At 39.5% G+C, this 20040-nt stretch overlaps 2 protein-coding genes across 3 annotated transcripts in view; both read right to left on the bottom strand.

The window, feature by feature from the left end:
• Nucleotides 1-2669, bottom strand: part of CC2D1B (coiled-coil and C2 domain containing 1B) — a 36688-nt gene extending 34019 nt beyond the window's left edge. For both annotated transcript variants that reach the window (XM_080348744.1, XM_080348743.1), the window contains exons 1-2: nt 2432-2669; nt 2082-2171 (exon numbers count right to left, since the gene is read on the bottom strand). In XM_080348744.1, coding sequence (XP_080204870.1) covers nt 2082-2147 — 66 coding nt within the window. In that variant the 5' untranslated portion in view covers nt 2148-2171; nt 2432-2669. The remainder of the gene's footprint in view (nt 1-2081; nt 2172-2431) is intronic.
• An 875-nt stretch (nt 2670-3544) lies between these two features.
• On the bottom strand, nt 3545-19370 carry ORC1 (origin recognition complex subunit 1). The gene is made up of 16 exons (XM_080348846.1): nt 19273-19370; nt 18764-18891; nt 17418-17587; nt 16619-16994; nt 15694-15982; nt 14402-14506; nt 13866-14073; nt 13584-13690; nt 12704-12805; nt 12039-12210; nt 10905-11012; nt 10007-10156; nt 8685-8804; nt 7008-7174; nt 5752-5839; nt 3545-4229 (listed from the first exon to the last, which is right to left on the bottom strand). The coding sequence occupies exons 1-16, from the start codon at nt 19359-19361 to the stop codon at nt 4035-4037; spliced, it is 2574 nt and encodes an 857-aa protein (XP_080204972.1). The 5' UTR covers nt 19362-19370; the 3' UTR covers nt 3545-4034.
• Between the last annotated feature and the right edge of the window lie 670 nt (nt 19371-20040).

A 20040-nucleotide genomic window follows, 5' to 3' on the forward strand; every position in this document is an offset into this window, starting at 1 on the left:
CTTGGCTTACTGGTGTTCACATGGCCAAGCAGGCTGCAGTTCAGCTTCTCTCAAGCAAAGGAACAAAACCCAGTTGTCATTATTACCAGGGTTAACAATGTCCTGCTGCCTCCAAGGATCTGAAGTGCTGCCAGAAGCTGAAGGCTGCCTGTCAGTTTATGAACTTGTGTGAATCAGTAATATTTTTCTTAACCCTGTAGGAATTGATGGCTACTGCCTCGAAATATTTTGTATCCCTCTTTGAACCCCTTCACAATCCAGGCGAATGCAAGACACAGCTGAGAAACACCAATTCCAAGGACTAGGAACAGCATTCAAAATCAGCAGCTATTTGTTTGCCAGCCCTGATGCTGCTACTGACACTCTGTTAGGCACTGGGCACACCAGTTAGCCACCCTCTGCCTTACCCATCTCCCTCTGAAAAACAAAACTAATACACTTGCAGCCCTGGACAGAATGGAAAGAAGATCAGGACAAGACTGAAATTAATTAGGAAATATTTATAATGGTGATCTAAAGATTCCAGTTCTATGGAATGTACATACACCTTTTATCAATATGCAAAATAGATCAGGAGCACTTGTGATCTGTTCACTATCACGCTACAAGCACAGCAAGTGCAGCAAGTGTAGTAATGAATGAAATCAAGAACAGAATCCATCAGGTTTAGCTCTGAGTCTCTCAATCTGCTCCATAAGGCACATTTCCAATGAAATTAATAGTGTTAAGGAAACATCTAATAAACCAGGAAAAAATATTACAGAAAGCTTACAGCTGATATACTACATAGCAAAAACACAGTTTAGACTGAGTTAATTTGCAAGTGAACAAGCCATTATTGTACTTGTTTCAAGAAACAATTCTCCATACAGTAACACAGGATGAATAACTAACTGTATTGAATTAAAAATTAGAAAAAATACATTAACCAGATCCTTTTATTTACTCTGTCTTTTTAGTGCGTAGTTTCTTTTTTTGGAAGGGGGAACAATATTTCACCTTTTATCTTCTCCCTTACTAAAATTAAGTAAATTATATACTGCTTCTCCAACTGAAAAATGCAAACTTTCATACTAGAGCAATGGTGACACCACACATCTCCAGCTAAACTACTGTGCCTCCAGGATGAGAATACTGGTTCCTAAAAAATCACCTAAAGAAAATATCTTAGGTGTTTTCCCTGTTCTAATATCCTATTCCACTCTATTCTCATATTTCCATATATTCTTACCAGTTATTTCTCTTCTATATGTTACTCGCCTCTACTCTACCTTGAAAGGTTTCTAAAGTCCCATTCTGGTTCTAACATACTCTTTACATCTAACTGCATTATTTTTCTTCCGCTTTTCTACCCAGAACTTTGCCTTGGCTGTAATTCTAATTTTGACACTGTTGCCTGACTTCCTACACCTGCCAACCATAACTAAATCACGTTTCTCTCCTCGAGCCTTTTGAAACTACATCCAAACATAAAGAATACGAAAAAACAAACAAACAAAAAACCCCACGCAACAAAACAACACATGGGGACATGTAAGCTCACTTTTAGCTACAGGAAAGGGACATAAGCTTACCAGTCTATCTGTTGGAATAAAAAAATGACTATACACAGGGAAATTACAATTAACTGTCTCTGGTGTAGCACCTTAACTTTCTCCCATATGTGCCCCGGAATTTGTTATTTGACATTCTCATCTTCTTATTTCTGGTTTATTAGGGGTTTAAGAAAAACCTTCATATAGTTATTGATGCTATTATTAAACCTCAATATAGCTGGGGTAGGGAACTACTATAAGCATGAGTCATGAGGTCTCTTGCAAAGATTACAGTATTACAACACTGTGGCTTCCCTGCTATGTATCAGATATTTACTTTAAGAAGAATGTGCTAAAGGAGAAAGGAGGAAAACAGGCACCACACGATTTTAATTTTTTCATGGTCCTGCAATGTCTTATGAACACATGGACAATCCCAGCATGAAAGCAGCAGCAAGAGGTCTGACCAAGACTATCGTGAGGAACAGCAGGAGGTTCCCCTACCTGCTTTGCAACCACATCTCCCCGGCTCTTCGCCTTCCTTACCTGCTTTGCAACTGCAGCTCCCTGGCCCTTGGCCTGAGGGCTTTTTTTAGGTCTCCTGCCAAGCATGCTGGTTCATGAATTTCAGAGCGCCTGTAAGGGGCCGAGAACACACGAAATGGAGCATCAAGATCCTCGCCCGTCCCAACCCACCGCAAACAGGCCGAAGGCAGCACAGGGCAGGCTGTGCACAGACCCGCAGCTCCCGCCGGCACTGCCAACCGCAGTGAGGGGAAGGGAAGAGGGCACACGCCGTGTAACACGCTCCCAGGGCCCAGACCCGCCAGTGCCGCCCTCCCCACCGCCGGGAGCCCGGCCCGGCCGCTCCTCTCCCTCCGCTCGAGCCCACTCACCTCCAGCGCTCCCTCGTCCCCACAGCGGGCCGGCGGGCAGGGCCGCTGCACTGGCGGGCAGGCCAACGGGACCCCCGCTCCGCCTGACCCGAGGGCGGGGCAGGCCCGGCCCGCCCCGTACCCCGCGGAGCCCCCGCCCCGGCGCAGGGAGGAGCCGGCCGAGGCGATAGGCTGAGCGCCGCGCAAACATCCGCCGCCGAGGGGCCGCCAGCCGCACCGCCGCAGCCGGGTCCGGCTTACCTCAGCCTCCCGCGCAAAGCCGCCCGGAGCAGCAGCGCCCGCCCGCTGCGGGAGGCCCCAGCGCGGCTCCCGGCAGCAGCGCGCCTGCGCGGGGCGGGGCGGGGCGGGAGGGCGGGGAACGCGGACAGCGGACAGGTCCGGTCCGGTCCCCGGCCCGGGGCAGGTGAGCCTCCGGAAACACAGCTCGGTCACGGTAAGGCAGCAGTAACAGTAAAAACCGGCCCTGGCCCTTCAGACTCCCAGCGCTGCCTTGCAGGCGATAGTTACACACCCCGCCGACTTTTCATTTACGTATTTTGAAACTAAAAAGCTATAATAATAACTAAAAAGCTATAATAATAACTAAAAAGCTATAATAATAACTTCTAGGATTTAGAAAATATAATACACAAAAACAACTTCACTGACAAAGTTTTCTCACTAACCAGTCTATTTAACATCCATTTTTTTAGAGTTATCTGAAGCTGCTACGAAGTTCTAAGCCTGCTATACAAACTGTAGCTGTTACAAGTACCACATTCAATTTCAGAGGGCATCTGCTAATTCATTGTCTAATATTACAATCCGACAAAAATGAGCTCTGAGAAGTTGCTGTTCTAGTACCCGCAGTTCAGGTCACTTCCATTTTTTATTTACTAACATCACTCAACAACAACAACTTTTGGAGCCTGCTCCACAGCAACATAATTTTTAAAAGTGTTTTCAAACTCTCCACCTCCAGATGACTAACACATTTTGGTAAACAGTTCCATTACAAAAGCAGATTTCAACAGATCTGCAGCACCCAAGGCAATTCCTTTGGAGCAATCTTTGATATCAATCCATCAATCAACACAAAAGTCAGTCACTTGAATGACAGATTTTTTCTGGTATTTTTACTTTCCTGGTAGCAAACACACTCCTCAATTCAAACATTCAGCCTTGATTTCAAACTGAAAGTTCCTTTTCATTATATCAGTTATATAAGTTAAAGCACACTTTAATTATGTCTTTTATACTCAACAAAACAAAGAAAAGCTATGTGAACTGCAATGCCACAGACACTGCAAGTCATAAAAAACCTAGAATCTTCTTAGCCTTAGTGGTGATGCAATAAATCAATTTCAAGTTCATACACCTCAGCTGACAAGAGACTAGTTACCAGCAAATAAAAATATTTTTAAAACAAATAGTTTGGTTTCAAATATTTAAAATGCTTTGAAGCAAATTCTTTATTATATAAAGAGTGCTTTAATACATGTAAGCAAAGAATTTATTAAAAATACATTTCGCTATTACCACTTTATCAGCAATTAAAAAAATAAAAATAGACACTATTTAAAATATTTATACTTATTAAAAAAAAAATTAAAACTCTATTGCCTTATTCATCCTTGAGTGCATACATGACATCGTCCTGGCTGATATTGAGTCGCACCCGCATGTGAATATACTTATAACTGGACTCCACCAGCAAGAGCCTGCAGGCGCCAAGTCTTGAACAAATTCCCATAAGTTCCGATATCGTAGGACTCTGCATGCCTTCAATTCTACACAACGCTACGTGTTGATGATAGACCTGTTAAACAAAAGAAAAGGACACAGGTCATGTTTATGTCCTGCTGCAATCCGAGGCCACGGTGGAAAAGAGAAGCTTCCTTCCCTCCACACCTACAGAGCAGGGGAGAACCTGACTCTGGGCCCTTGCGATGAAGTGCTCACATCGTGCTGCTTTAGCACAAACAATTAGGATTTTGTCAATGAAGTAACAATTCCAAGCTATAGTTTCCTTTTTCATATAGCCAAAAAGGAAAATAATTAGCAACCTACCTTGTCTGCATTTTTTTAACTCTTATCATTTTATCTCTTCTTCCCTGGACTACATGGACTAAAGCTTATCCAGCAGACTAAGAGCTGACCTGTAATTTACTTCATATCAGGTCACTCAGGACTGATATTCAGGCTCAGTGATCAATAAGCAGAACCTGACTACAACCACGAAAGATCACAGCTTACAAAGGCCTGATACACGTTCAAGCACAGGAGGGTGCACTTGTCACAAATCAGGCAGACCAGTAAACCAGTAACAAGGATTGGTTGAGGTCTGCTGCTTTTCTAGTTAGAAATAGCAGGGCTTAATTCAGGCCTGAACATAAAGCATGTCTCAAGCCAATCCTTCCAATATTTATTACCTGCTCAGTATATGTCAGCTCATCAGTTAACAGGATTAAACTGAGAAGGGACATCTTTGGCCCCAAATTTCCTCTCATGCTGTAATAGTAAACATTTTTCCTGCACTAATTACAGAGACTGGGTGACAGGCTGACACTTGTTTGGTGTTAGAGGAAAACTGAGGGGAAGTACATAACAGATCAGCCTAACAAAATATTCTTTGAAGTTCAAGAACCAATTGCACAGTTTATCTACATGAACAACTGATGCAGATGTTTGGGAGCCAGTAATGGAAAATGCAATTCAACTGCTCACTTAGAAACCTGTAGCACCACACAAAACTAGCAGGTTACTTTATACATATAGTTCTAAACATTTTTTTAAGTATTAACATTTAGTTTCCATACTGTGAATCACGAAATGGACTCTGTGCGCACTCTTCAAAGCTCTGCTGGTGTCAAGTATTTTATGGGTCTACTAAAAAAACAAAAGCTACCAGTGGCTTATCTGCCTCTATTGAGAAAGACAGTGGTATGAAAGTTGGAATCAGCTTCCAGTTTTCTTCCTTGAACTATGTTGCCTGATATTTTCAGGTTCTCTTTTATTTTTCTTGCTATAAAGCATGTTAAGTGGAGTCATGCAATATTTTCAGATGCAGGCCAAAAAAATAAAAATTCTGTGATCCAGATCACTGGTAACATTAATACAACAGCAGGTGTTTCCAATTTTAAGTATTTAGTCTCATGGAAAAACAGGTGGTAGCATACAATTAGGTTTTACACCTGGCCTGGACAGCTGTCATACTGTCATCCATCCAATTTTAAGAATTAAACCCCCAAATATTTAATTATTTACACTTCTGCCTGATTATTTTGTCAATGCTGCCCTTTTTGTAAAAAGAAAAAAAGTACTCCGAAACATAAACATACCTGTTGAACTGTTGCCTCTTCAACTCCCGCCCTGCGAAACTCTGCTAAAATTGCTTTCAAAAATATTTGTTCATGCAATGAGGCATTCCTGAATATCAAAACAAAACAGACAAAAATCAATCTGCCACGTTTAGGACTTATGAAAACTTAGGAAGAAGTCTGTAAGGGAAATTGCTTGGTAACCACATGTTTAAATGCGGGATATTTTTCTAGCTGAGAGAGGTAGTTCATGTCAACTAGCCACTATATTACAGCCTGTAGCTCTGGCACCACAATACACTGCATTTCACCTCACTTCACCTCTCTTTCAATGTATCTGAACACAGCATCTCATTCCATACATATTCTGCAGTGTTTTATGGTCAACTTATATTTATGAATTAACAAATTAGCATTGAGGCTTTCAGGCACAAGCAGCACAGTAAAAGCCATACTTGCATATCCAGCAAAATATCATATTTGCACCCTTTAGTATCCCCCACTTCCTGAAGAAACAGATTCTCTTTCAACCAGAAACTGGTCAAGCACTTTACCAGTTATTGCTTGTGCAGATCACTGAAAGGCAACACATTATTCCCTCAGGAGGCCTTTTAGAAGCCCTAACAGGATCTATTTAAGTTAAAGAAATAAACCAGTTCAAATGGGAAAGTCTCATGTTCTGCTCAGACACCTGTGGTGGCATAGAGCGAGCAAAGACAATGGCATAATACACATGGATATAGAGAGGGGAATAGTTGATTCTTGAGGACCTGATGTCTACACTATGCACATCTGAGTGGTTTTTCCTTCAGTCTAGTTCAAAATCTGGTCTGGTATGCTGAGTGACCAGTAGCATTTGTGGCTGTGGGCTCCTGAGTGTATCTTCCACATTTAGTTCCAATTGGAAGGAATTAAAAAAATACGTACTTGGAAACTACTGCTCAGAAAAATCAATGTACAGTAAGCCGGGACAATCAGGAAACTTCAAAAGCTCTCTCCTGATCTGAGCTAACACACTAACACGGAAGCATCCTGTATATACCTGTACAAGTGATTCCTGTGACTTTGTTTCCCCAATCTTTAATTCCTATTTTGTACGTCTCTCTCCTGGCTATGCTGCAAGGTTTGGTTTGTATCGTGCTTCAACAAAGCATGATGCATCATACATGCTCCCAAGGGGTGGTGGGGACATGGAGGAATGAAGGAATGTTTTAGGAAAAAATAGCCGAGTGAAAAAGACATAAAAACAAAGAAACACCTCTGAGAAATGTTTTTACCTGATTGCTTTTATATATGGTGATGAAAACATTTCATCTATGGCTTCTGTTATGTGGGTCATTCTGACTATTTGAGGGGTTCTCTTTTGGCTAGCAAACTCACAGATCTCAGTGGCCCTTCTGCAGATATCAAGGCAACGCCTTGCATCACCAGACAGTGCTGCGACCTGAAAGTAAATATGACAGGTTTGTAGCAATATTTCCTACAAGTTGAGAGAAGAGTTTAGCAAGAATCAATAGAAAAAACAACAACACAACCACACCAAAACAACCTGACAACAAAACAGGAGAGCAATCCTACTGTGAACTATGTTACTAGAATCCCAGATTTTAAATAATAATCTTATTGACCAAAACCAACAGAAGCAACCATCCCACAGCCCCATCCCAATCTGGTCAGCCCAAATTCAAGACTGAACTTTTTTCTATAACCACAGAATTCAGAGGTTAAAAAATAAATAAATAAATAAATAAATCAACCTAAATTAAAAGGGAAATTCAATGTCAGCAGTTCAGTTCAACTCCAAAAGTTTTCAGAAATGTTATCAATTAAGATCCTACCACAATACATGTTCACATAGGAAAAAAAAAATAACGGGGGGTGGGGAGGAATAGCTCCTCAGTTTTTCCATACTTGATAGAATACTGAGTTTAAGAGCACACTAACATTTTTAGTAGTTCTCAAACATCTGGGATAATGAAGTTAAGTTTATAAGTGCCCAGGTGTCTGAAATTTCTGAAACTAAATATTTCTTAAAACCCCACTGTAGTTTACAATTTTAATAAAGCTATGAACATCCACTAGATACAGTACTGGCCTAGTTTTCCTAAGAGATTCTGATAACATGTGTTAAGCCCTAGAAGCCAAGCATGAGAAACTCTTTGGAAAATCTAATTGCGAGTTATTTTACTAGATATTCTGAAAAAGAAAATCATACTAGAAAAACAAGGCAGAGTATTCAGTCTACAAAACCATCACTACTGTTCTTACAAAAAGGTGGTTCCTTCATAACAAAACAAATGCTTATATTAACTTCTGACATATATATGAGTATTATTTTTTAATCCTACAACGATGCTTCACAGAAAAGGTTTAAGCGTATACTGGCTGACACGTTCTAACAAAATTTTAATAGATTATTTTAATGTGTAATTGCTAACATAAGACATTAAACAATGCATACATCTTAATTTGAGAAGCTACTGATCCCTAATGCATTATTTGTTTTTTGTACAACTGAGTATTAAGGCTGGAAACAGAACAGGTACTGTCTATTATGCCAACGCTTTAAACCTCTTGAGAAAGAAAACAAATATGGATATTTCCGCTGCCATATTTTTTTCCAGGATCATCCAATGAATCTCATTATGCCAAACACTGGAGAAAGCTGACATCATCATGCATTATCACAGCTCCTGCTGTCATGCCTCCAGCTCTTGTAATATACCACTGCAGTCTCAAAGTAGGTGGAAAAAGCAAGGACACCGCTTCAGCAATGTTTCCTGTGAAAATACCCTGTATGCCTTGCAAAGAGCATAATGTATGATCTGTTACTTGTGCCGCGCTTTGTCTCCAATACAGAACACACAACCAAGTCTGACTACTGTTATAAAATCCTTGCCTGTGTCCCCCGCTCCTCGCCTAGTGCAAAGGACACACATCTGCACTATGCTTACCTTTCTAGAAACCAGCTGAATCGCATCCTCTTCAAATGCCTTGATGCTGTTCAGTCTGGATGAAATTATTTGCTGTAACTGTTTGAAGGTGTAGGGCTGAAAGGACATTCTAGTGAGGCCCTACAGTAAATGATACAATACAGTCAGAAGTGTTGGTAGCACTTAAACTCTCAACTGCGCAAGCATAGCCTGCATAGTTAATTTTCTCTGGTAGGAATAATCTCTTTCATATACTTCCTTTCCAAATGATATGCTTTAATCAATTTTTCCACTTAATATTTTTGAAATAAACCTGCAAATCCACAAAACTGTGACTGAGAACTCTTGGTTGGACCTCCCAATTGAAAGACCCGAGAAGCAAGTGCTGCTTAGAATTCAAATTTATCTTACAAAACTTGTAAACAAATCAGAGCCACCTAATATGAAAATCTTTTGATTACAGCTGTTTACATTTTATTTTTAATACAGTAACAGCAGAAGCTATGAATAAATATTCGTCTCTCCTTTAGCAAATCTGTGTATGTGTATAGAGTCATGCTATTGACTTCACTTTAGCAATCAGCCAAGAATTCTAGCTCAAGCTCATAAAAACTGCTTTCAGATGAGGACAATCTATGTTACAGATGGCACACTGCCTTTGGTATTCCACAGGAGGCCTGAGTCTTGCATTTCTTATGCAAAATTCTCCTCTATTGTGACTACATGGACTCAGCTGATTTGCAGGTTTGGTGGGCAGGGGAAAGCAATTCACATACTGTGGAACTATTTTTGAGTCCCAGAGGGATGGAGGCAGAGCACTGTTTCTGCAAATCACTTTTCAGAGCAGTGATGAAGAGATGACCTAAGAAAATGTATGCAGCACAAGTGCAGCGTGCATCCAACTTTCTGTTCAAAGGTAACCAAGAAATAAAATCTACCAGCTGATGATGGCAGAGACAAGTAACTAGGTGCCTGGAATGAAAGGAGAAAGAGGAAGGGAAGCCAGAAGGGAATTCTTCTGAACTGGGAATAAGCAGCTTAACCATGAAGCATGACATTTGATTATCCAGATCTTAATATGTTTAAAAAGACATCTGCATTCTTAATTCATTCTTACAAGAACATAGTGTACTTACACAGCATAACATCTGATTAGCAGGCTGGCTTCTAAACTTACTTTGCTAAGATTTATGTGTTCATTATCAGCCCTCTGGAGAAGGAATTATAACCACATTATTTAATCTCTGACGTAACCAGTCCTACCTTTCTCCGGGATTACTTTTGATTGCATACATTAATCTGTTCTCATTTTATTGCACAGCAACAAAACTGCTAGGACATACCAGCCTGCTAGCTACTCTGTTCATCATGATTCTCTCTGGCAAGTCCATGGTGTTAGCAATGGCCAAGATGATTAACTTGGAGTGCTTTTGAGTTGGCCAGTCAAATAAATTGTACATCACATTCTGTTTCCGGGTCCACAGAAGATCAAGCTGCAGAGATAGAAAGAGAAGAATTAAACTGAAAAAGAATGGCCTTGTATTTACAATACCTGATGGGGGTTTGAGAGAGCTAGCTCTGCCACAGAAGACTTCTTACGTGATTCTAAACAAGCTATGTTTTGTTTCCTTTATCCATCTACTAATAGGACTGAATTTTCTGAATTAGGGCTCTAATATATTTTGGAAAAACACAGTCCTACTAGATGCTTGAACAGTATTAATCACAGTAGCATGATTAAACAGCCAGAGTTTTTAAATACAACTGTGACCTTAATACTCCATTCTAACAAGATTAAAAGGCCCTCCATGTGAGAACCAGAATTAGCTTACAGCAAAAAATAAGCATGCATTTGTTTATTACTGAATATAGCACATTTAAGGAGTTTCAAAACTGGATATGACTTATTTCACTGAGTTTTCATACTGGAAAAGCAGCAGCTTCCAGACAAAACACAGTTGAAATCTATGGTATGTAGGACTTGACAGAACAGTTCATTCTATAATCTGGACCAAAATAAAACATAAAACCAATGAGAAATCCAAGGCAGAGAACGATATGGCATAGCAATACTTGCCTGTTTGAATTCAGTTTCCTAGTAAGGGTAAGAATAACTATTTGTGTGTCTTTTAAGTCTGTTCCTTTTAGATCACATGTGAAATACTCTAAGCACGTACAAGTTCTTTTTCCATCCTCCAGAAACTAATTTCTTACAGAGAAATGAAGGATTCTTGGTCTCACCTCATCCACTATCAGCACTGTGGTCTTCCTCTTTGGTCCAGGCGTACTGAACAGTTTTGCCAACAGTTCTGCAGCATGGGTCGCTGTCACCTTCTGACCTGTCAATAACTGGACAAGGATTAAGCAATGTTGCAGGTTAATCACACCAAAACTCTGGAAATAGGAAGTTTAACTCCTGCTTGGTTTTAACTCATGCTGAACGGGATAGGAACAAAAAGAGTTAGAAGACATTAATATTACCATGAAATAATGTAATTGTCACAAAGCCTTTCACTATGCTAAAGAAACACAGTGATCTGGCTACAACAAATCCCACCACAGCAAGATACTATCTATGTTGCTTTGAGGAAAGGATACAAATATATATATTTAACTCCCAGTGATGAGGATAGGGATATTAGAACAATCTATGTCACTTCCTGCTCATATAGAAGCAATCAAACTTAAGTAAATGGAGCAGAAGTGTGTAAGAAAATGGAACAGATGCTTCAGGAAACCATGATTTCATTTCCAGGTCACTGGATTAAAGTTAGCCTACACTGACAATGGTTTTGAGCAGTTACTGTCTAATGCCTATTGGGTGAAGGTAAATTCACACCCATATAAACGCAAGCACAGTCAGTATTTCCAGGTGAGATACTGCAGAATAGTTTGTCAGGTAAATCTCAAATACAGTATAGTTGACAGAGATGGTTCCTCTTGATCTGGATTTCTATGATGACAGGCCAATTAACCATTAAGACTTCCTTAGTAATTATTCTACTGCTACACTGAGTTCCACAGTTGTCATCTCAGTAGCTTCTTAAGCATATATGTGCAGAAAAAGTTATAGAAGGGGAAAATACAGAAAGAATCTAGTTTAGATTTTTTTTTTTAACCTGACCTGAGGTAATGTAACAGGCTATTTTCAAGCCACTGCCTCCATGCGGCTGAAAGCAAAACAGGTCAAGAAGTCGGCCATGGCTTTAATTATTTTTTAACCTGCTTTAAGATAAAACCATACAATCTCTCATAAGGCCTACGTGGAAGTAGCGATATGTTAAGTTTCCTCAATACTGTAACACACTGAGAATCCGATGGTAAAGTCCAAGATCTCATTTCAAATCAGAGAGCCATCAAAAGGGCTTTACTTACTTCTAGTATCTGCACGTAAGCTTGGTGAGGGTCAGTCAGCTTCATGCCATTGATCTCTACACACTGGAATGATGGCAGGTCATCATTTTCTGCAGCTTGCTGAAGAGAGCGAATTACTTCATGAACAGTTGCAGTTTTACCTGTTCCGGGCACTCCAGAAATGTACATGCACCTACAGAAGAGAACACCTTTTCAGCAGCCTGAGCAAAATGATAACACCCTTAGGAATAATGAGCTGGAATTCCTGGGCTCTGAGATCAGCCTTGAATTCTACTCCAGTCACTTCAGGTAATTCCCTATATTTCCGTTCCTTTGTTTTCAAATTGTGACACATAACACATTGGAGGATCGTGAGGATTTTTATTATTACTGAGCAATTAACAACCTAAAATATTTTATAAATATAATTTACCTCTCTAAAAAAATTATTTCAGACATTTAAAATTGACTAGTTACATCTCGGTCTTTAATTTGAATCTGTAAAATAAAGGAGCCCACATTATTTCTCTGCACAACCCTTCTCAAGGAAAAAATATACCACAAAAATTCAACTAAGAATTTTAATTTAGCAAAATTATAACATTTTAAATAAAAATAGTGTTGATTGACTGCCATTATGCCATATGTAGATGTGATCTCAGCTATAGTGTCACCAAGAAACTCACCCTCCTGTACCATCAATGAGTTTGCTTTCCACAAAGTTATAGATATCCTGGAATTCTTCCTCACGACAAGGCAGAGACTCTGGGACAGCAGAAACGTGCAGCCTTTTCATTAAAAAAAAGAAAAAGAAAATTGAAATAGGAAGTTTTTGTGGTTTTGCAGTTCTACCTGAAGCACCTACTGAGGAAAACAAATAGCTAGACACTCCACCTTTCACAATTGTGTGTAGTTTTTCAAATCTCTCTTATGTACCTTAGGTCTGAACAGCAATGTCGAGTACCCCAAAATAAATAGCCTAGTCTCTCTATATGTGCTTTTAAGTTTTAAAAGGGCTGAACAGTCACGTTTGTAAACAAACAACATGAATACACACCAATAAAGATCTAGATGATTTAATTCACAAAAAAAAAAAGTAAGATGATGTAGAGGTAGGATAAAACAGGGGAGACCACTTATAAGAAACAGAAAAAACTAAAAGGCCTGAATGCATTTTTTTCCACTGTGAAGATCTACAACAGTACCTGTAAAGCTTTTTCACGCACTAAAAGGAGTCAAATATCCGAACTTTACAATCTAAAGCTAATAAGAGAGGATCTTCATTTTTCTAATGTTGCACAAAATAAAGACAGATACTTAATTCTGAAGAACTTAGCATGGACTGGTTATAATAATTTGAAATTGTGAAAGTAGTACTGTAAATACTACTAGCATTTGTAGATCTAGTATTGTACTGTAAATTCGTAAGTGCTTTTTTGGTATTAAAAAAAATGTAGTTTTATCAAATTTATTCAATATGGTAAAGAGAGTATTTCCTGATTTCAGCATAGCCTATTGTGCACACCTAATGCAAAAATATTATTTCCTCCCCTGAGGACACATTACCTTAATCTGGCTTCTTCTAGTACACTGGCTGGTTTCTGTGCTGCATGGTTGCGCCTGGGAATTTCAGGAGTTGCATTCCGGGGTGTCTTGGGTGTTGCTGGTAAGGGCTGCAATAAAAGTTACAACCTCAAATAGATTTTGTACATGGAGCAATTTCTGTTGGAGACTCATCTTTTATAAAAGTTTCCCAAACATTACTTAAGCACAAAGACTCACAGCCATCAGGCACTCGAACAATTAGTTTAGAAAGAATAAAAACAGCTCTTTTAAATGGAATCTTACAGTTTTCTTCGGGGTCTTAGCAGGAGTCTGAACTGAAGACCTCCTTGAAGATTTTGGGGTGCTGAATGTTCTGCTTGATTTAGTTTCCTTTTCTGGTGCACAGAGAACATAATCATCATCATCATCATCCTCTTCCTCACTGCTTGAAGAGTAAGAGCTGTCTGAGCTGGACAGAGAATCGTCTTCCTGGTTCAATGCATTTAATACGCTATGAGAAACAGAAATGACATGAGTTAAAAAAAAATACATACAACTCTACACACCACAGAGTATAATTTGATTCATTTTCAACTTTTTCTGTAGTTACCATAATCAGTAAGCCAACATATTTTCCACCTGACCTGTTAATTTTCCATGACTCTTTAATAGACCAGTTTAAAGGAAGTCAGTGTTCTGATCAATGCCCTTTCTGAACATAAGATGATTTTCACTCACGCTGCAATTAAGCTGTACCTCTAGAACCATTTGTGTTAGCTATCAAGGCTTCAAGCTATCAATAGCAATCTGAATCAGGTATCATGAAAGCAAAAGTTTACCTGATTTGCTCTGCAATGCGAGCGCTTGTCTTTTGTACACACGTTCTACGAGAACGAGGGGTCAGTACAAGGCTATGAATACTCAGTTGCTGATCTTCAGTTAAACTGTCAAGAAAGAACACAAAGGTATTTTTATTTCCTCTTCGCCTCACACTTGTGAAGATGGAGAGAATGCCTTTCAAACTTCAAGCTCAATTGTTATGGATGTCAAGCCACATAAATTCTTGTTTATAATTATTTACAGATTGGCTGTGGCATGGATACTGGGTGCACTATTGTCCTTCTCTTGCACTTTCCAATATATCTTTGCCAATAAAAAAACCCCACAAAATATTTACTATCGTTCTTCTTGGGCACTTCATCCTTACCACTGAAACTCTTTACTGTTAATACAACTTTCTTATTACTTCAAAGGACACAATGAGATTAATTACTTTAATTATTTATAGACAGATCTCAGATTTTTTTTTTAGATCTATAAATACCACTTAAATGCCATTATCTTATAATTGAGAAGTATATGTCTTTTTGCTATACAATAATTGACAAGAACAGAGTGCAGATCTACCAAGTGTTGTACCTACAACTTTACTCTTGGAAAGGAGGAACATGATTTGGTTTTGGCTTCTTGCAACATTTTATACATGAAAGTCTGATCCATTCTCCTCCTGCCCCAGCTTAATGCCATTTTTAAAGGCTGTGTGAAGATATACTTAAACAATTACCTTTTTTTGAGTTTTGATTTCATTTGTACGTAAAGATTAGCATGAAAGCCCACATACAACAGTGAGAACTCTCATGAGGCCAATCACATCCCTTTCTGTAGTTCAACATATCTCAATAGTTGTCACAAGTAGAGCACATTTGAGCTTGTATGATATACGTACTGCAGGAAAACAGATTTTTATCCATATTGATGAGTACAAACTGTAATGATCAATACGGCTTCAATTTCCTTTCATATCATCCTACCATTCCCATTTCCAACATCATCTCTCTGTTCTTGTAAGGAGGAACTCCTTGTGTCCATCTTTAAAGTCAACTTCTCTTATGATCTCCCCAATCATTCGTTCAGCTCCAGGGAACACGCTTTCTAGAGCTTTACAACAGCACACTGGTTAACTGTTTAGGCTAAATAAACCCCCTTCGTGCAGTGATCTCAACAGGCAAAACATGGTACAGAGACTTCACCTGTTTTTCTCTCCAGAAGTCTTTCATAAATGTGCTTTAAGAGAAGTACATATGAGTAGAAATCCCATACAAAAATAATTATAAAAAGGCCAATCACTTACGGTATACTGTCATCTTTCCTTTTAAGATTCTCAGGTTTCTCGCTGCAGTCTTTGACCTTATAGGGGGATAATTGCATTGTATCAGTACACCAGTTCTCTGCAGTATCAAATAACGACTTTGACTTATCATTGGCACGAGGTATTTTTGGTGGTGAGCCTAAAATGCCAGTGAATTTCACTTTTCTTTTAGTAGCTGATGATTCTAAGGGTGCTACAGTATCACAGTCATCATCCAAAAGTTCCAAAACTTCACATCCCAGCAGCCTGGTTTTAGGAGATCTTGTGGGACCTAGGAATCAAGAGCAAAATGAACTTTTGTCAAGCTTTAATACGGCTGGTTTGATTAACTTTCAGAAGACAAGGTATGACTGCCTTGGTGGTTGTCATTTAGATGAAAGGAGATAGCACTACACTCCAGGAATAAGGAACTAAATACATACATCAGGCATACACTTCCTCTAAAAAGATGAGTGGAATACAAACTGATTTTTTCAGTTTTCTAATCCACTTCCATCACTTACAACTTTACTCAGGCTTCAGTTTGAAAATGTGACACATTCAAGCAGCCCAATGTAAACATTCTAGGGCACCGTTAGTCAGAAGACTGGAGAAAGTGAGACACTGCGACATCAAATTCAGCTGACTGGTAGCATTTCAGCTAACAAGCACCTGACTTGGACTTACCAGTTACAAATAAAACATTTGCAACAGCAATTGTATATAAGGAGTACAGTTGCTTGAAATAACAGGCATAAGACAAAGAACTGATTCACGCAAAAGGCTTGGGTTAACCCCAAAGCCTGAATATAGCAGCTAAAAATCCTGATGTTGAATATTACCATTGGTTGAACTACCCAAAATGAAGAGGCACAAAACATGTTATGTTCAAAACTATGGAGTGGACAGAATATTGCCGTATACATACTGTTTAACTGTAACTTCTTCCTTGCTGTTGGAGTTTTGATGCCATTGGCCATTCTTTGTGAATGTCTCTCCTTAGCGAGGGAGGACTTGGAAGCAGAATGTTTTGATTCTATTTCCAACTCAACATTTTTTGGTTTTGTAGCACTCCGAACAACTCTCTCTGTCTCTTGTTTCAGGGGAGAAGTCAGGTCTGAAGAAATAAATGAGTTTGAAGAGTTTGGGATGCCACTTCCTTTCTTATTAGCTGCTTTCAGCTTAGAGAATGTGTCAGGGGACAAAGGTTTAAAACATTTCCCATCCCAAGACTGTTTTACGTAGAATGTTTTTTCATTCTCGAATTTAATAGGTAGCTCCTCCCCAAGACGTAGTGGTGTTACCTGTAAAACCAGAAAATACCAAAACATACACACCTTAACACTGAATGTTTTCTTAGCATTCAACTATTTTCTGTTCACAGGTATTATTGGAACTCGTGCAACCCTTCGTTGTACAGAGCAACACTTTCAACCTACATTTACGCCAGCACAAGTTTATCACGCTACAGGACTCACATCACATTACTTCTTTCCACATAAACCTCTACCATGAGCTGGCTGCCAACAACCAAAGTCATTTTCAGATAGGGGAAAGACAGAATATCAACAGTTTTCAACTGTCCTATCCTGTAGTAACTGCATTAACAAATGTACATCACACATTTGGTTTGGGAGGGAATAAAGTAGCTGCGCTGTTCTATTATGTATTTCAAATTGTTTCCGTTTCTTCCATCCCCCTGTGTGTAAAGGGGCTGCAGTACGTACCACAACACTTTTAATAATGGTCTCCACAGCTATATCAGTGTCATAGCCAGAAACTTGATCAAAAAACACCTCTTCAGGAAAAACCTCCCTTTTAAGCAGTTTCCGTTTGTTCTGAGGTATCTCTGTAATACGAGAGAACCACTGCACGACTGCACGTTTCTGCTGAGCACCTGTAACAATGCAAATAAGTCAGTGAACATTAACAATTTTATTGTATCACAAATAGTTATCACCAGACCTCAATGGCTTTAGCTGAAATGCCATCAAGGACAGAAATCCTCCCTGGACACAGGTGAGAAAGCATCTGATAAGACATTACAATTCCGATTTTCTAAGCTCAATTAAAATATTTGAGACTTTTAAAGACTAAGATAACACCTACATAGCGTCTCAGCCACAAAATACCTGTGAACCAGCTGATCCACCAGTTCACTATCACAAATTAAGAGGTTCTTTATTTGCATAAATATGATCTAATTGGACTCCACTAACTGAAAAGAGTGAGATAAAAGGAAAAGTAAGAAATTTCAGAACAGTATTTGTAATTTCAACGTGTTTTTTTAGAGCTGAACCAGAAACACATTTATTAACTGCCAAAAAAATCAGAGAAACCTGCTGTTGAAATGTCTAGAACAAAGTCTGAATAAACACTATGAACAGATTCAGTGTGGAAAGTTAAAAGAAACATTCAAAACATATTACAAGTGAATAATAAGTTCCTCTCTAAAGTGTTCATATGTGAATGAAAAACAAAGCTGTTTAAAGAAACCAGACACAGCTAATGAACATTTTCTAATTCGGACTCAGGTATAGCCTTCGTATCACTCATCTTCCATAATTTATCTTCAGATATCTACCTTTCTCTAGAAACAAGGCGTTCTTTTCTCTATAAACAAGGAGCTCTGCAAGGGACAGAAGTAACGAGCCCCATATTTTCAGCCTCGTACCTTTATTGCTAAATTCCCTGATGTCTAATAAGATGAAAGTTTCAGGGCTGCAGTGCTCTTGCTCCATTGGGATTTTGCAGTCTCTAAATAAAGCATGAGCTCACATTGCCTTCCTCAAGGACCCTTTCTTTTAAATTAGACAAACAAGAAAGCAGACTGTAAAAATTTAATGTCTTTAAGCTCTCTGTTTAACTACCAAATATAGATGAAATTAGCCATCAGCCTCAAATATTTGAGGAGCATGTGAATACAGATACAGTGATTACCAAAGCCTAATTTCCTTAATAGATTATGCCAGTGATGATAAGGGGTTATAGGTTAAACATATCCCCATGAAATAGATATCATTGAAACATTTTAAGATTTCTGAGATAGGAGATAAACTTTCATTTCTCTTACCATCTTCATATAAATCCAGTAGTTGTGCCACAAAAGGTTGATCAGCATTCTCCCCTTCAACTAAAATAAACTCTCCAAGTTGTATACAGGTTTCTGTTCTGCTTCTTTCTGATACAATAAGGATTCCCCTAGAAAGTGATGCACACATGCAGATAAGCAAGATTTCATATTCTTTATAATTCATACATCATCAAAGCTGATGACCTGCCAATCTTACAACTAGTTATGCTCCATCTTGTGAAGCCTACAATTGAGTTCCCCGATTAAAAGATTTCATATATATTTCAAAAAGAGAGTTAACACTTATTCATAGATTTAAATGGGTTTGTTTATACATCATACAACTTATAATTCAAGAGCTTTGTGACATACACAGTGTCACAGCACAACGCTCAAAACCTTACTCATATTCTCTCTGACCGCCACATTAACCCGAACGATGTCAGGAAGGCAGAGAAACATTCACCCATTAAGCTTCCCTGAGCAAGCCAGAAATAAACGTTATTTACTTGTACTGCAAAGTCCTCAGTTTTCTGTCTGAGCTCGTAGGTTTTCCATACCAGGAGTAGATAATTTTGCTTTTCTGCCGGGTGTTCATGATTCCTAAGGAAAAGCTAAAATAAATAAACAATTTTTTTGTTGTTACTATGTAAAAATAACAGCAGGGAAAGAGACACAGAAACGAGGTCGATTCTTTCAGTGTGTATGAAGAACACAGCCACGTAGTGGCTGGTTTAGAGCCAGGAGGAAGAAAAAGGGAAGGTGTTTAGAGGTGGGTTATTCTTAAATTCCTGTATTTCGCGTCCAGCGCTTGACTAACACACCTGACAGACACACGACTCCTTTGTTTCTGGCTACTTCCTACACAGAGGAGGTTTATCGGCTCTTTTCTGCTTGTGACCGAGGCCTCCCGGGACTCGGCCTCGCTGCTTTTCCTCCAGCGACCACCCAGGTGAGACCGTCACGAACGTCTCTCTTATGTTTGTTTGTTTGGTTTTTTCCCTAATAAGAATTTTCTCTCTGAGAACGCGCCGCAGTGCCGAGAAAAACGCGCCCTCCGCCACGGGGGCCGCTCCCCTTCATTCCCCCCAGGCTCCGTTTCCAGAGGAGGAGGCGGAGCGGTGGGCACGGCGCTCCGCAGGGAGCCCGCCCGGGGCTGCTGCCCCGCTCAGGCGGCCTGCGGGGCCGCGGCGTCCGAAGGGGCCGTTTGAGCCGTGGAGAGACACCGAGGGTCCCCAGTACACCTCCTGGGAGCCGCCAGCCCCCCCGCCCCGCTC

Source organism: Nesoenas mayeri, assembly GCF_963082525.1.
Source record: "Nesoenas mayeri genome assembly, chromosome: 8".
Lineage (NCBI taxonomy): Eukaryota > Metazoa > Chordata > Aves > Columbiformes > Columbidae > Nesoenas > Nesoenas mayeri.

Excerpts from the sequence above, each read along its gene's own strand:
- ORC1 (XM_080348846.1), bottom strand. The coding sequence starts at position 19,361 with ATGAACACCCGGCAGAAAAGCAAAATTATCTACTCCTGGTATGGAAAA. Across the intron at positions 13,691-13,865 it reads CTAAGACCCCGAAGAAAACT|CCCTTACCAGCAACACCCAA; the intron begins GTAAGATTCCAT and ends CTTTTATTGCAG. Across the intron at positions 10,157-10,904 it reads CAGTGCTGATAGTGGATGAG|CTTGATCTTCTGTGGACCCG; the intron begins GTGAGACCAAGA and ends CTATCTCTGCAG.